Source organism: Maylandia zebra, linkage group LG17, assembly GCF_041146795.1.
Source record: "Maylandia zebra isolate NMK-2024a linkage group LG17, Mzebra_GT3a, whole genome shotgun sequence".
Lineage (NCBI taxonomy): Eukaryota > Metazoa > Chordata > Actinopteri > Cichliformes > Cichlidae > Maylandia > Maylandia zebra.
In genome coordinates, this window is record NC_135183.1 from 38,293,340 (window position 1) to 38,309,221 (window position 15,882).

Here is a 15,882-nt window from a genome sequence, read left to right on the forward strand (position 1 = left end):
TACCTTTCTGCCTGACAGGAGGCGCTCTGATGCAAAGGAAAGCCAAAACATTATCTGAATGATTTAAAACCAGGTTAAATTAAGGAGTTTGATTCAACTACTTAAATGCAAAAAAGGCTGTTTAGCAAAACTACTTGAATGTTGTGGTTTTTCAGTGCTTGTATTCAAACTGATCATCAAAAAGGTATTTAAAAAAAGGATTAGTGAACACCACGAATACATCTGTAAATAGTTACCCCTACTCTCAGTGTTGCACAGCAAACTTTTGCCTCCTCTGACCCTGACAGAGGAGCAAGTCGGGGTTGTAAGCCAGGCAACAGCCTCTGACCGTGGGTCAGCTTTCAGCGCCACAGCAACCCGGTACTTACAGGCAAACAGCAAACCTGTGATGGTGTGATGAGTGCCCTGGAGAGAGGGGAAATTAAGCCAAGTTAAGGATAAAAAAGGAAATGTTTATAGTTAAAGTTTAAACTGACACACATTTTAGCCCTATTCTTGTCTCCACACGTGTCTCATAAGCAGCTTGTAATATAAAAAGTGTATCGAGTATTTCTTAGAGACAGAAACTACACACACAGACTGAACTGTACTGCACCATAGAAATGTACTTATTTGTGTTATGGTGATGAAATGTGATGTCTAATCCGTGCACACACACATAGTTGCAGTTACAGAATAACAACACATCTTTACAGTGTTACAAACGCACAGATCAGCCCCCACCCGTGTGCGTATACCTGCACCGTAGTTGTTCTCTCCATGCTTGTCACATTAGTGCTGCAGGTATGCGGTCGCCACCTCAAAATGTACGGGCCAGCGTGTCTCTGTCTCACTGTTAGCGAAAAGACCAAAGAGATACGTTTACTTTTTGTGTAAAAATGAATGATATAGGAAAGTCAATGCTTCTTTTGTCAACTTTTTTAACTTGTTATCAGCTTGATTTGAAGAACTAACTGCTGTTTCATCTGTGACTTCAACATTTCAGTGAGTGGAATCGAGTGCAAAAACCAAAATCATGCATTTGAAATTGATTAAGCCTTAAAAGTCAGGGGCGGGAAGGCTCGGCTTACGCTAATTCGAGTTACTATAGTGGACCTGTGGGATTATCTATCACATAATAAAGCTTCGAGCCGACTGACTTATTCAAGTTGAATGTTTTTATATTCTTACCAGGAGTTTGTTCAGTTGTTTAGTGTTTCTAGACCCACTCACCATGCTGAGGCCACTTCCAGAACACCTTCACCTGGAGCTGGTTGTTATGGTAATGAGGGGCGGCGACCTCCAGCCGCAGGTTTTCAAGGGCAACGGGGCTCAGAGGGGTTTCGGGGTGAGGGAGAGAGGAGGAAACCGGGAGGTCAGAGGAAGAAGGAGAGAAAGAAGAGATCGAAAGAGAAGAGGGAAGGGAGGATGAAGAGGAAGAGGAAGAAGAGGGGAGCTCATTGGAGAAATCGTCGCCTTTGGTCGAGTCTGGTCGAGAGGACGGAGGAAAAGAACTCAGCGTAAAACTTTACTTTTGTGTGTCTCTGTGGATTACATATTGACCATGTGCATGTTTTGTGTATACAGACCTGTTACACAGCACATGGAACCTATACTGTGGCAGAAATATCATAAACTGGTAATGAGACTGCAGCTGGTAGCTAGCGGAAACACTCCTTGGCTTTATCTGGCCTAACTGACCCTCATTAGCGATGAGCAAACAGCTAATACGCAGAGACTATGTAAAAATATTAATACTCCCAAATTATGAATGGCAGCATGTTCCATATAAAGTTGTATGTGGTTTGGTAATAGAGCTGCAGCTGGCTATAATCCTCTGCTGAGCTGACCCGATAGGTCACCTATAAATACCTCTGTTGCCTGGAAGACCATTAACATCACCAACTTTCCACTGTACTCTGTGTTTCAACAGCGCAGCTGTATGTAGACAGAATATGTCGAGAGTCAGCAAACGAAGCAGCCCTGAACTTACAGGAAAATCATTAACTCAATAACGTATGGCTCTGCTAACAAACAGCTTCTGTAGACTGTGCTGCATAAGCAGTATTTGCTAATTTCATGACAAGCTAGCAATGACATATTCAAAATAAGTAACTAATAATTGCTGGCTTTCTTGCTGAATCGCAACAACACTAAAGTTTAAACTTGGCCAGGAAGGCTGCATTTATTTAGCGCCTCTTATATTTGCAATGTTTATTTCCACATGACAAAAACTCTCCAAAATCCACTGAAGGCTCGATGGTAATCATCCAAACTGTTGATAGAGATGGCTTGGATTTATGGTAAACCATGTAATGCAAATGCACAAACATTTACACCTAGAAATAATTACTGAAAATGAACTACAGCTGTGAGAAGCAGTGGTGCTGCCATGCACTCTCACACACTCAAGTCCCACCACAAAAAAAGCACATTTATACTTGACTGAAATTCAATGAATGCTTCAGACGTTTTGGGAAATATGCTTTCTTGCTGACAGTTGGAGGCTCCAGGATGGCGCTTGCACATAACCCCACCCCGCTGTGCAATTTTACTCTTTTTGCATTGAAGAAATATACTTGGCATTTTAACTGTAAAGTCAAATCACCTGGCCCCACAGGACAGCTGTTTGCTTTCATTACCTGCATGAGGGATGGTAGTGAAGACAAGCTGCGCTCTAGGACTCTTCAGTCTCTTCTGACCCCAGTAGGCCACCGTCTGGACAGAGAGCAAGTAGGAAGTCGCAGGCGGTAGACCGTGCAGCCACACTTCACACTGCGCCTAAAAGACAGGAATAGAAAGAATGATTATAGAGATGGAATTTGTCTTTTTTTTTGCACGTGTAGTCCAACACATTAGCAATTTATCAGTCTGTACTGATGCAGATTTACTAGCTAAATCTGGACAGGGATCACGTAAAGAGTGACAAAAACACTAATGATACGTCTGCTGCAGACGAGGTCCATGAAAACCTGCTAACTTTGATACGTCGTCAGCATCATCGCCATAGAAACCCCAGTTGTCTCCATCGTCCCTCCGCAGGACTGACAGTCCAGGCCTGTTCTGCATTAGCCTGCTGTTTGACTGACAGCTCGTTAACAGGCTCTCAGTCAATCAGGTCTGTTTGTCTGCGTGGACTGGTACTAGTCACAACAAAGAGATGATCGCATGATAAATCTGTGTGTGTGTGTGCTTCCTGCACACAAAGTGGGGTAAAAGGATTTCCATTACCTTCGAGATAGACAAAACATATGCCTTGTACAGCTGTGTGTGTGTGTGTGTGTCTACGTGTGTCGTTTGTGTAGCGGATAGAGCGAGAGACGTTTGGGATAATGTCAGTCGACATTACATGTAAGAAAGCAATGAACTATATATTTAAAAGCACTGATACAGCAGAGGTTTTTTTCACATTCGAGTGCTTCCTCTGAATTCCCCACTTTACCACGAGGCTTAAATGCTAGCTTTCTCCACTCCTGCAGAAATTCCTGATTGACAGGATATGTGTTTTATCCCAATCCTGGGAATATAACATATTGTGCTCGCAGACTGCTTTCTGTGATAGGAAAAGTTTCACACAACATAGCTATGTTAGCTATGTTGTTCTGGGTATTACCTACCTGATTTGTGTGTATGTGTGTGTGTTTGTAGATGCAGCTGCAAGTAGGAAACACTAGTTAGGGGGGGCTCATTTAAATTCCAGACCTCCCAGCCAAGCAGAACAGAGGACCAGACTACAGATAAATGGCTCCACCAGGATCAGTCTGGGATCGCCATCACTATTTAGCATAGCTACGTCCATATGAGTGTGCCGCACTTTGATGTTTATGCTTGAGCTTTTTGTCTGAAGTAAATGTTAACATCGTACTTCAAAAAGAGCATCTAAAGCTGAAGAGTCTCGTACAAGTACTTTGATTGTGTTTACCATTTGGAGGAAAAAATGTTCAGTCAGTGCACAGGCTACCATACCTGTTACGTCAAAGCTGTAATATCTGTGTTATTTACTGTGATTATGGGTATTTTGGTACTGCTGACTGGACTTAACTGCATCATAAGCGTATTTCATCATCATCATCATCATCATTCCTATAATCAGGATAAGAAAATCCTCCCCTTTAAGTATTACGGCTGCATTAAATATAATTTAAACAGTACATTTTAAAAAATCTTTCACAAGTTAGAAGTCACTGAATTAAGCAACAAAACAGCAATGTGTTACTTTGTAAACTGACTTCATATCCCATCATTCTTTGCATTTCATTCTTGCACCACATGAGTACAGATCGTTTTTAGCATCTATACATTGGAGCTTTATCAATTTTGGTGGAAACGTTTCACAAACATATTTAACAAAGATAAAGAAGAGCATGTTTTTTTTTAATGGCTCATTATTTGAATCCACATCTTGAATTAAGATGCACACTGTGTCATTTGAAGGATGATTCAAAGTCCTGTTAATGTTTGTAACGCTACACCTCAGACATGCGGAGTACATAATGGGTTTTTATGAGTTGTCAAAGTTTGCTACTCCAGCACAGTAGCTGAATCAAATCCTGTTTAAGTTTAAGTGTTTAAGATTTTACTGCACAGGCCTGTAAAACCACCATAGCAATCACAACGAGGACCGTGTGTGTGTGTGTTTACGTGTTTACATATTATTGTGGGGACCAAATAAACAACGTTTACTACACTTGTGGGGACCAACAGTCCTTATGGGGACAAAATCCTGGTCCCCACAAGTTTGAAGGCATTTTTAAGCTAAGACTTTACTGATCCCACGGCGGGGAAATTTGTGCATTACCTCACCTGAGGTAGAGACTCACAATGCGGTTTTAGTGAAAGGGTTACAATTAGGTTATGGATAGGTTTAGGGTAAGGGTTAGGGTTAGGCATTCATTTTTGGGTTGGACAAGGGGCTAGGGAAAGCATTATATCAATTAGATGTCCCCACAAATATATGAAAACCTGTGTGTGTGTGTGTGTGTGTGTGTGTGTGTGTGTGTGTGTGTGTGTGTGTGTAAGGTGCGTGTCTTTACAGGCATAATAAAACCTCTCGTGTGCAGATACACCGCTTGTGTATTCAGGGTATGTGGTGTTATTGTGCGCTGTTATACTTCACAGGAAATATATAATATATGTCCTACATCTTATTCCTATTCAATTCAATTTTATTTATATAGCACCAAATCACAACAACAGTTGCCTCAAGGCGCTTTATACTGTAAGGTAGATCCTACAATAATACATACAGAGAAAAACCCAGCAATCATATGACCCTCTATGAGCAAGCACTTTGGCGACAGTGGGAAGGAAAAACTCCCTTTTAGCAGGAAGAAACCTCCGGCAGCACCAGGCTCAGGGAGGGGCGGGGCCATCTGCTGCCACTGGTTAATGACACTGTACTGAAAGGTGGTTGCTCACATGATACACAATAAATAGGAGTTTGAGGTAGTGAAAATAGAATATTGATCTTATTAACTGATTTTACAATTTTCTTACTTACAAAGCCAACTTTGCAGAAAAGAAAGTCCCATCCATCTGTTATTGCAGATGAATGAAATGCAGCCATTTGTTTATGCATAACTGTCTTAAGGTCCCGTCACCGAACTTCAATAAGGTCTAGACTTTGACTAAGCCATTGCAACACTCCACTCTTTTTTTTCAGCAAATCTATCGTGGCCAATATGGTGTCACTGTCTTGTTCCATGACCCACTTTAGGCCAAGTTTTAGCTGTCAGGCAAATCTGACTTGAGAATATTTTTGTGTACAGAGGAGTTCATGGTCAACTTAATGACTGTGAGGGGCCCAAGTCCTGTGGCTGCACAACAAGCCTAAATCGTCACCCCTCCACCAACCTGCTTGACAGTTGGTATGAGGCGTTTGTGCCCACATGCTGTGTTCGGTTTTTGCTAAAAATGGTGCAATGTATCGCAGACAAACTTTTCCATTTTTGTCTTGTCTGTCCAAACGGCATCGTTCCTGAAGTCTTGGGATTTGTTCCGATGCAATTTTGCAAACCTAAGCTTGCAGCCTTTTCCTGATAGCACTTCCAAACAAGCTACACATGTTCAGTCTTTTTCTAATTGCATTGCCATGAACTTTAACATTTAACATGTCAACTTAGACGTGTATAGTCTGACATGTAGGGTTTGTAGTTCCTGTGAACACTGCACACTCTGACCTTGGAGTGATTTTGCTGGGACGTAAGTGTCTATTCATGGGAACACTGGCAGCTATCTTGAATGTTTTTGTCTTGTGAATAATCTTTCTCACTGTAGAGAAATGGACTTTCAATTGTTTGGAAATGACCTTATAGCCCTTGTTCCAACCATCACTTCTCTAAGATCATGGCTTTTCTTTCCTCTTTGGCATTGTGTTAACACACACCTGAATGCTCCAAACCAACAGACTTCTGCTTTCACAGAGGTGCTCACTCATGCTGATGATTAGTTAATCAAGCGTATTTTATTAGCATCTCTGGCTCTCTTCCACAGTGTGCCTTTGTCCTGTCTTCCCCCCCCTCACCCCAACAGGTCGTGGCAGATTGCTGCCCCTCCCTGCTGGAGGTTTCTTCCTGTTAAAAGGGAGTTTTTCCTTCCCACTGTCACCAAAAAGCTTGGTCACAGGGGTTTAAAATGGTAAATTGCCTGTATTTGTATAGCGCTTTACTCAGTCCCTATGGACCCCAAAGCACTTTACACTACATTCACACACTGGTGATGGCAGCTACATTGTAGCCACAGCCACCCTGGGGCGCACTGACAGAGGCGAGGCTGCCGGACACTGGCGCCACCGGGCCCTCTGACCTCCACCAGTAGGCAACGGGGGAAGTGTCTTGCCCAAGCACACAACGACCAAGACTGTCGGAGCCGGGGATCGAACCGGCAACCTTCTGATTACAAGACGAACTGCCAACTCTTGAGCCACGATGGCCCACGATTTAATCTAATTGTTGGTGTTTTCTCTGTTTTCTTTGTATAACTGTAGGGTCTTTACCTTACAATATAAAGGCAACTGTTGTTGTGATTTGCCAGTGTATAAATAAAAATAAAAATGAGTTGAACTGAATTGAATAGCAGCACCTGAGTGCTCTCAGTTTCTGTTAAGACAGTAAGTACCTACATACTGCTGAGGTTGGATTTACCTTATTATGAAATGTGAAACGTTATATTTGAAAGAGTGCACTTTCTTTTTCACCTTTTTCAGAGCCTTAAGAAAACAGATATATCTTGAAACATCATGAAAATTGAAACTGAAACGTTTCAACGTCCACTTACTATATGTTTATGTTCTTGAAATATTCTAAGCAAAGAAACAAGATAAATGACCACATTTTTTATTTGGTATAATTAAGCTTGTAGAAAGTTGACTTACCCCCTGAGTCACTCTGCTGTTGCTCTCCTTCCTACCCTGTGCTGGTGTGCGTGACTGTGCAGGTCGTGCGTGCGTGTTACTGGCTACTGTATGCGTGTGCGCTTGCAGCGTGTGTTTGTGTTTTTGTGCTGCGTGCGTATGGCGAGACATCCAGGTGATTCGGTAGTTGTGCACAGGGAGGTCTCCTTCCTTGGGGGGCTCCCAGCGTAATAAGACCGCCACTGTGACGCCACTCTCCATCGACCTTAGGAGGCAAAATTTATGCAACGTTACGGCGTAAGTGTAAACAGTCCCATTAAGGAAGAAGCAAAAAGTGCAGCGCTTCCCTAACAGTGAAAATGATTCTCTGCTTGTTTGTCAGCTGCTTTCAGCATCGGGTTTACAATCTCTATCTAATCTCTATTTACTCCCTGTATGTATAGACGAGGCTCAGACACTTTATATCATGCTGAACAGAAGCTACAATTTAAGTCATCACCTCTGTTATTAAATGTTATTGGAATATCGCTGTTGATTCAAGCCATGGTCTGAACTTTAAATGACCTTGTTTTGCAGAATGAAAAATAGAGAAGACACCGAAGGATGTAATTGAACAAGGGCAAACTGTAATTTCAGCTCATATACACAATCACACAACAGAAGACGTGTTTTATAGGGCTGACCACAGTTTATGACTGATTTCCCAGCTGCAATGGTAAATAGATGTATTTTAAAGATTATATATAAAATGATGCATCTGATAATCCTTCACTGACATAGCTTTTTAGATACCTTTCTGTGAACTGGGACGCTGATTGTGTCCTATTCAGTGTCTGGTTGCTCACTCTGACATTCGTGGGCGGTTCTGGGGGCGAAGGGTCTGCATAGAGACACAGAAAGAAAAACATATAGTTAGGCAATGTTGCAGTTCTTTTTTCTTTCACTTCACTTGACCCCTGACCTCTGCTGAAGTCGCTGGGGTCCCAGTGAAGACAAGGCCATCACCCTTCTCCAGTTCTCTCTGTCCTCCACAGCTCTCTGGGACTCTGCCTGTCCACTCTTGGATGTTGTCCTCCCATCTCTTTCTCTGCCTACCTTGTCAGCTCTCTCCTGGTGTGTGTAAGAGAGGGTGGGTGAGAGCAGATAATCCAGGGGGAGTTCAGCTGTAGGACCAAACCAGCTGCCTGTGTTTCCATTCATGAGAACGGCGCCTGTGGGCTTGTCATCCAGTCGTTTGATGACTCAAACAATGTTAGTGGTCCCCCCAGCCAATCACAGCAGATGGCCCCGCCCCTCCCTGAGCCTGGTTCTGCCAGAGGTTTCTTCCCGTTAAAAGGGAGTTTTTCCTTCCCACTGTCGCCAAAGTGCTGCTCATAGGGTTTTTTTCTGTAGGGGTTTTGCTGAAGCCTGCCTGTTCTTCAGCAACAATAGACTGCTATGGACACAACACCTTGGTTAACACTGTCACTGACTTAACATGTTACTATTTAAGTAGAATTACATAAAATAATGTCAGATTACTCAAAGGACCTTTTGTTTTCTTAACCAAAATCCTTTAGCTCTTATTAAAAAGACATTAGTTTATTTAAAGATTCCCATAGGACACCTTAAAAAAATTCTATATTTGTTCATGTATTTCTTTTTTACAACTATTAATTGTCTAAAAAAAAATCACAAAATTTAATTTTTTTTCTTCTGATTAAAACCCCAGAATCTATAAATTTGTTTTCATTTTTCTATATTAACTGTTAAAGTTTAACTACTGCACACAATCTATCTCTTGCTTCGTTTCACTCACAGCCCTTGAAGTTTTATGTTTCCAGACATCAAATTTGGACAGTGGAACATCCAAAAAGACAAACTGTGATTTTTATTTAACACCAAATTAATGTTAAAAAAGGTAACATTGCACATTGTGTTTTCTCTTTGGCAAAAAAAGGAAAAATAGCACAGTACAAGCTAAAGGCTTAATTTTTGTTGCTGGGTGTTAAAACCTGTTAATTTCTTTGTGTAATTTGTGTCTAAAGTTGACACTTTTGCAATTTAAATTCTGCCAAACTTTTGATATCAACAAAAGGGAAGAGGAGAGGAGTGAGTCCTTTGCAACAAAGACCTTTTACCAGCTTGACTTTCTTTTTCTCGGGGCTAAAAGCACATTTCCTCTTGGTTTGATTCAAGTCTACAGAGCCAATTAGATTTAAAGCATCAAAGGTGGGTGATACTGGAGAAACCTAACGTCCTTTTCAGTAGCTGCCACAACACAGACCAAAGGCCATCACTGCTGGTAACTGTATGAGTCTTTCAACAGTGACTCTGTATCTCATTAGAGCCCAAAATCCCTGATCCTGTATTTGATTAAAACTACAAAATGCATCTGATTAGAACTACATCCCCCATGGCAGGCCTCCCACAGCCCCAGGCTGTGCTTGGCTGACCTAAATGCAAAGATCAAAGTTGGGGCAAAACACTGGAAACTCCATGACCAGGACTGCTTGTGTGTATGCATACGTGGTGTTTTGTGTTACATCTCAGTGCCAGCAGTAATTGCCAGATGAGAATCAAAACATGTTCTTCTCTGAGGGCTTTTCCCATCACTCTCAATGAACTAATGTTTTATGTCATAAAGTGAAGACACCAAGATTACTTTTCTGATCCAAATATCCCTTCGTGATTACTACTGGCAGGTCCCACGTAACACCAACATTTTAACAAGATGTAAAGCGGTTTCCAAGTTTCACTCTGGTTAGCGTCAGGTCACCGTGCAGAAAGCACAACCCTCTTAACATCTGCCAGCTTCCGGATTTGTGACCCCTGACCTCCAACCTCTGACTAATCAGACTAATGAGGTAGAAACAAGACTCTGGCTGCCATCTGATGGTATTTGAAATGTTCAAGTGTGGCTCTAACCTTTAACCCTGGTTCTCAAAATACACTCACAAACACACACCGTGTCACAGAAGAAGAACTCAACATTTCGACACTGAGCTATTGCCTCTTGCTTGCACAGATATGGATTTTGAAGACTGATCACCCTTATTTAATTACTTTTTCTGTAGGAAACAGCCTGTTAGGTTTGCTTTGCATTAATACCATGTCTGTAAACTACACCATGTGATGGTGACTTAGAGGAGTAACTTCTTAAAGCCAGTTAACTTAGCAGAGCATAAATCTAGCTTGAAAAGCTAACCTGGTTCTGTCTGATTTACCAAAAAAAACAAAACAATTAGCACCTCTGAAGGTCATTTCATACAAAAGTAAGCCATCTACAGAGAATTCAGGAAGCTACTCTTCCCAGCAAATAGTCCCAAATATAACGCCCTCATAAAACACTAAGCAGTACGCTAAGCCTGTTTAGCTGGCTGCCAGCAGCAGAGTTCAGCTGGTGTTAAGCTTCTGCAACACCTTTGCAAAGAGGGTATTCTGGGTCGTAGAGGGGCGGACATCACAAATCTCAGCACCAGTCGATCCAATATCCTGTTGGAAAGTTTCCTCTCCTTTTCGGTTTCAGAGTGCGGACAATTTGAGCAGAGTGCAGGAAATAAAATCGTTTTTAACTTAACATTATTGGGCATCTTATTATCGACCCGTCTGCATTTGATGAAATCCACATTCTCTCGCATTTATTGCACACGCTCAGCGATTCGCTCGTCGTGTCCACAAAGCGATACGTGAACTTGCCTTTTATCACAGTTCTACCTGCAAATATCTTCTGTAAAGCCCAGCTACAACCCCGCTTACAAACCCTGCACTCTGCTTGCCACGGCACAGGTTGAAATGTTTATAAAAATTTCGTCTGAGAGGTGGAAAATGCTATCTCACACTGCTCTTCATAATCTCCCTTAAGTGTTCAACTGATAAAGAACCTTTTTCCACAGCTCCGTCCAACCTGAAGTCATTATTCACATTCAAACATGCTCTAGCCAATCCTGGCAGTGAATTCATATCACTAGCCAATCCTGGCAAAATACCAGTATGACCTAAGTCTGCTAAGCATTACAGCTAATACCTCCTACAGCGTGTGCGTTCGTGTGTGTGTGTGCGCTTGTCTTACTCTCACTTTCACCCAGTCTCTCAGACCTACATCAGGGACTTCACTCTGGCATCAAACCAACGGAGCGAGTCCTTACGCTTTGTGTAAATGCGTGCATGTGTGCACACTTGTGTACATTTCGGTTTCCTGCTTGTGTTTTATAGACTGCCTGACAGTTTTTTACCTTATCCATCAACTCTGCGTGAACGACAGAAAGAGCACAGAAAGGGAGAGGAAGGAAAACATCCTGACTTTCTGACTCCTCCTGCGGGATGTGTAATATCTCTCATAAAATGACAAAAAATGAGTGCAAGGATCTGTGTTTTGCTCAGTGTCTCATGACAGAATATCAAAATTCACCGCTAGCTTATGGCAACATGCAGAGGCATCATCACTCACTTTGAGACGCTCATAAAAAACGAAGTATGTGTGCTTACCTTTACTGGAGATGTAGTGTTTGCTGGGTGTGGTGAAACCTCTGCTGCCGTGGCTGTTGATGGCTGCCACTCTAAACTGGTACCAACGCTGAGGTCTCAGATCTGACAGAATCGCATCTTCAGAGAGTGTCTAAACACACAAACGCATGGCACAATACGCAGGCTAGGTTTTTATATTTTAAGACATACAGGGCAGTGCTTACACCTCACCAGGAAGATATCAGATTGGCTCCAAAATCATTCTGCAGCATAACAACAGACCAAGAAATACATCAAGAGGCATGAGGACTATATGAGTTCTGCAAGTGACGATATGATCCCCACAGAGCTCTGATCCCCAACATCATGGAGTCAGACAGGCAAACATACAGAGGGGATCATTTTCAGAGGAAAAACAGTCAAGGCTAATATTGATTGATCTTTTTCTTTACTCCTAGTGTCTGTGCGAGTTAGAGGAATCATTTAAAACTATTTTTTAAAACACTCACTATTACAGACCTTTAAATCTTGAAAAATAGGCTTTTGTTTAAAAAAGAGAATATTCACTGAACTAGTTTAACACTCATAAGTTTTAAAAAGAGCGGTGGGTCTCTTGCAACTGCATGCATGGGCAGCTGGGCCCTGTAATATGAATTCAGCATACCCCGGGTATCCTCCTGTTATCTGGGTTCTCGCACTCTAACACTGGCAATCAGGATAATCAGCTGCTTTGTCTGCAGCTGTGTGAGGTATCTTTGACCCCAGCGATAACGCCGATGTTACCTGGATAAGATAAATTCCCGTGTTGGCCTTTGGTTAGCTTTGGTTAACCCCTGACAGACTGATGTTGTTCTTCTCATTTATATGAATTAAGGTGGGCTAATTAAATGACACGACACAAACTGCATCCTCCTAAACACCTCTCTAATACGATTCTAATCAAAAGCAGAAAATGACTTCTTTCAGGAAGGATTTTTGAGTGTTCAGCTGCAAAAACAAAGTTGTACATCCTGTCAGATGATGTCAGATAAACACTGTCAGGCTGGAATTCCTCTGATAGTGTTGAAATGAAACGGTTTATCCAAACTATGGTTAAAATCTTTAAAGATTAATTTGTTTTGTCTCCTTGACAGTGCAAATGTGACTGCTGCGGCTCAAATCTACTCATCCACAGTCGCACACACACACACACAGACACACACACGCGCACACACACACACAAAGACACGAGCTGCCATCTATTTAAGTCCATAATGAGCATTCAGTCATTCAGAGTCAGCCGGTGGAATGACTGTGGCTGCCTGTGGTTCCTTTTTAAGCTCTGCTTATTTACCTAACCTCACACAGACGCACACACACAGACGCACACACACACACACACACACACACACACACACACACACACACACACACACACACACAGCGTTTACCCTGGCAGAATGGGAGACTGACTGGGGTGGAGAGGTTTAGACAGCAAGGCAGCAGACTGATGAGGTGGAAACTAAGTCTAACATCCATCTCCATAGCTGAGAAGTTTCATCATTCAAGGCAAATTGAGAGTTATGAGGTAAAGATATGTTACAAACTTTGTGGGGCGGCTCCACTTTTAAAGGCACAGGGAGCCAGTTTCACAGCCGAATGACTCTACAACTGTCCCAAATAATCATCAATAATCATCACATCATGTAACAACCCCCAATAACAGACACAAACATAAGGCTATTATTAGGACAAGTCCCCTCCTTAGTCTATGATAAGTTTACTTCTTAATTGTTATGTAAATATCAGTTTTTCTCACTACTTAATTAGCACATGGAAAGTGACTATTAACCATTTACCATGGCTACAGTAGCCCATGGAGAGGCGTGGTCTTCACTGGGGTGAATGCCGATGTTCCAGCGGGACTGGAGTATGTAAACGACGGGCTCCACGCTGACATTGAACTTCGACACCCACATCACCTTCACACGACCCTCCGAGTCCTCCAAAAAGCTAATGTCTCTTCGAGGCTTCAGAGGGACACCTGCGAGGACAGACCAGGTTACAAGCTAGTTGTTACATATCAGTATAACTCACTTGACTAGTAACATACTGACATTACAATTAGATGACACAGAAACATTTGGACAGTTATGGGAGTTCCCGGGACGACTTAGACACACACTATGATGCATTTTGCCTTATTAAGTCTAATAACTGGGGTCTAATTACTCATTTACAGTCTATCTATCAAAACCACTTGATAGGACGATCAGTAACAGCTACCACATTATGCTTCACACAAACTCCAAAAGTTGCCTTTACCTTTGTACAGATTGGCTGGGGCTTGGCAAGTATGTCCACAGCTATTGGAGCAGCACTTCCTGGGGGAGGGGCAGTGCTGGTCTGACGAGCAGCTCTCCACGCAGGCCGCGGCAAATCCTGTGGCTCGCTGAGGCGGAGGGCAGTCTCCCTGACGAGACGACCTTAACGAGGCCAGAAACTCCCTGCTTGTCACACACTCTGTCTGCTTCTGAGAGTAAAGCACGGTGGGTGTAATTATTATTACAGTTGACACATCACAGAAATAACACACAGTGTATAGGAACACACACGAGGCCACAAAAACACACAGTAAGGGTGAAAGCGCTTCCTGTGGTATACTCCTACTGTCTGTTTAAAGGCTGGTCCAAAAAGCTACATGTGTGTGCTTGTGCATGCGTGTGCATGCGTGTGCGTGCGTGTGCGTGCATGTGCGCATTTCTCTGTTTGTGCAGACAGCTGTAGATCAGGAAAATGTAAACACAAGCTTTCACTAATAGCTCTGAATTACCCTGTGTTCATAACCAGCGAGCCAATCAGCCATCCCGCGAGTAACACGCTTCAGCTATTGTGATGAAAAACTAATCTCTCAGAAAGCCACAGAAACCGGCTTTACAAATAAACAGGCCACACACACTCACACAAAATGCACATAAAACTGTTGCACAGTGTCCTATGTATACTAGAAGTGCACAAAGCTTTATAAAAACACACACAAACGCTCATTTATTGCACAAGGTCAAAACAGCTTTGTGGTGCCAACAAAAGCGTGCGTCTGCAAAGAACGACAATGCCACCGAGGCTGCCGAGACTTGCACAAGAGCACAAAAACGCCACGCACTGTTTCCGTCTTACCTCGCAAGACTTTGGAGATGCCACCTTCCTGGTTTCCCACAGTTCTTTGCATGGCTGAAGGCACTACACATAACCCAACACAAAGGAAGAAAACAGAAAAAAACAAAAAATTAATAAAATAAGAAAATATGCACGAGGCACATTTCAGCATTTTAGCACATTCATGTAGATTCCTGCTCAGCACAAAAGCTGGAGGCTCCATCCAAATCGAACCTGCTAACACCTGTAAAGATTCAAATTAAACATCTGTAATGTTTCCGTGATGCAGGGTTTATGTATTTGGACCATTTGATTCTGGTTTATTTAATATTCTAAAGTTCAGCTGACGTTCCTGGTTTTGGTTCTTATTGTTGTGTCTCTGCATTGTGTAGTATTTGTATATTCTGATCTTGGTTTTGTCATCCAGCCTTTATGTTTCTTTTTCCGCCTCCCCCGTGTTCCACGTTTCATGTTTAGTCACTCTTGTCTTCGTATCTGTTTATCTCTTATCCCCTCGTGTTTTGTGTCTCCCAGTCCTCGTGTCAAGTTTGCATGTCTCCATCTTGTTGTTAGTTTCATAGTCTCTAACTCGTGCGTCAATCTGATTAGTGTCAGCTGTGTTCCCACCTGTGACCCGTTCCCGTTCGTTATCCTTTGTGTGTATATGTAGTCTCAATCAAAAGTTTAAAATGGCAAAAAATGCATCGTTTTGCATGGTTGGATCTTAACAAGGTTCCAAGTAGAGCTTCAATATGCAACAAGAAGAAAGGGGAAGGGCGTCTACTGTCTGGAACTGTTGTCCATTTCTGTAAACTTCCCTTGCCATCCATCCCCAAAGGTTCTCAATTGGATTTATATCAGGGGAACATGCAGGATGGTCCAAAAGAGTGATGTTACTCTCCTGGAAGAAGTGCCTTGTCCTTTATGGCGATATTTACTGTAGTGTTGTCCTGTTGAATAACCCAGTCGTT

The 15,882-nt window shown here is 42.4% G+C and overlaps 1 protein-coding gene across 3 annotated transcripts in view; it reads right to left on the bottom strand.

Moving 5' to 3' along the window:
- The window catches only part of anos1b (anosmin 1b), a 54,335-nt gene that overhangs the window by 4,168 nt on the left and 34,285 nt on the right, over positions 1-15,882 (bottom strand). The window contains exons 3-13 of one of the 3 annotated variants that reach the window (XM_004553838.3): positions 14,933-14,995; positions 14,081-14,285; positions 13,615-13,799; positions 11,798-11,927; positions 8,123-8,210; positions 7,352-7,595; positions 2,622-2,760; positions 1,213-1,467; positions 738-832; positions 237-405; positions 1-26 (exon numbers count right to left, since the gene is read on the bottom strand). The exon at positions 1-26 is cut by the window's left edge and continues 207 nt beyond it. In XM_004553838.3, the coding sequence (XP_004553895.2) occupies positions 1-26; positions 237-405; positions 738-832; positions 1,213-1,467; positions 2,622-2,760; positions 7,352-7,595; positions 8,123-8,210; positions 11,798-11,927; positions 13,615-13,799; positions 14,081-14,285; positions 14,933-14,995 (1,599 nt within the window). Of the gene's footprint in view, positions 27-236; positions 406-737; positions 833-1,212; positions 1,468-2,621; positions 2,761-7,351; positions 7,596-8,122; positions 8,211-11,797; positions 11,928-13,614; positions 13,800-14,080; positions 14,289-14,932; positions 14,996-15,882 lie in introns of all 3 variants that reach the window. The other 2 variants (XM_004553839.3, XM_004553837.3) reach the window with 2 other exon arrangements.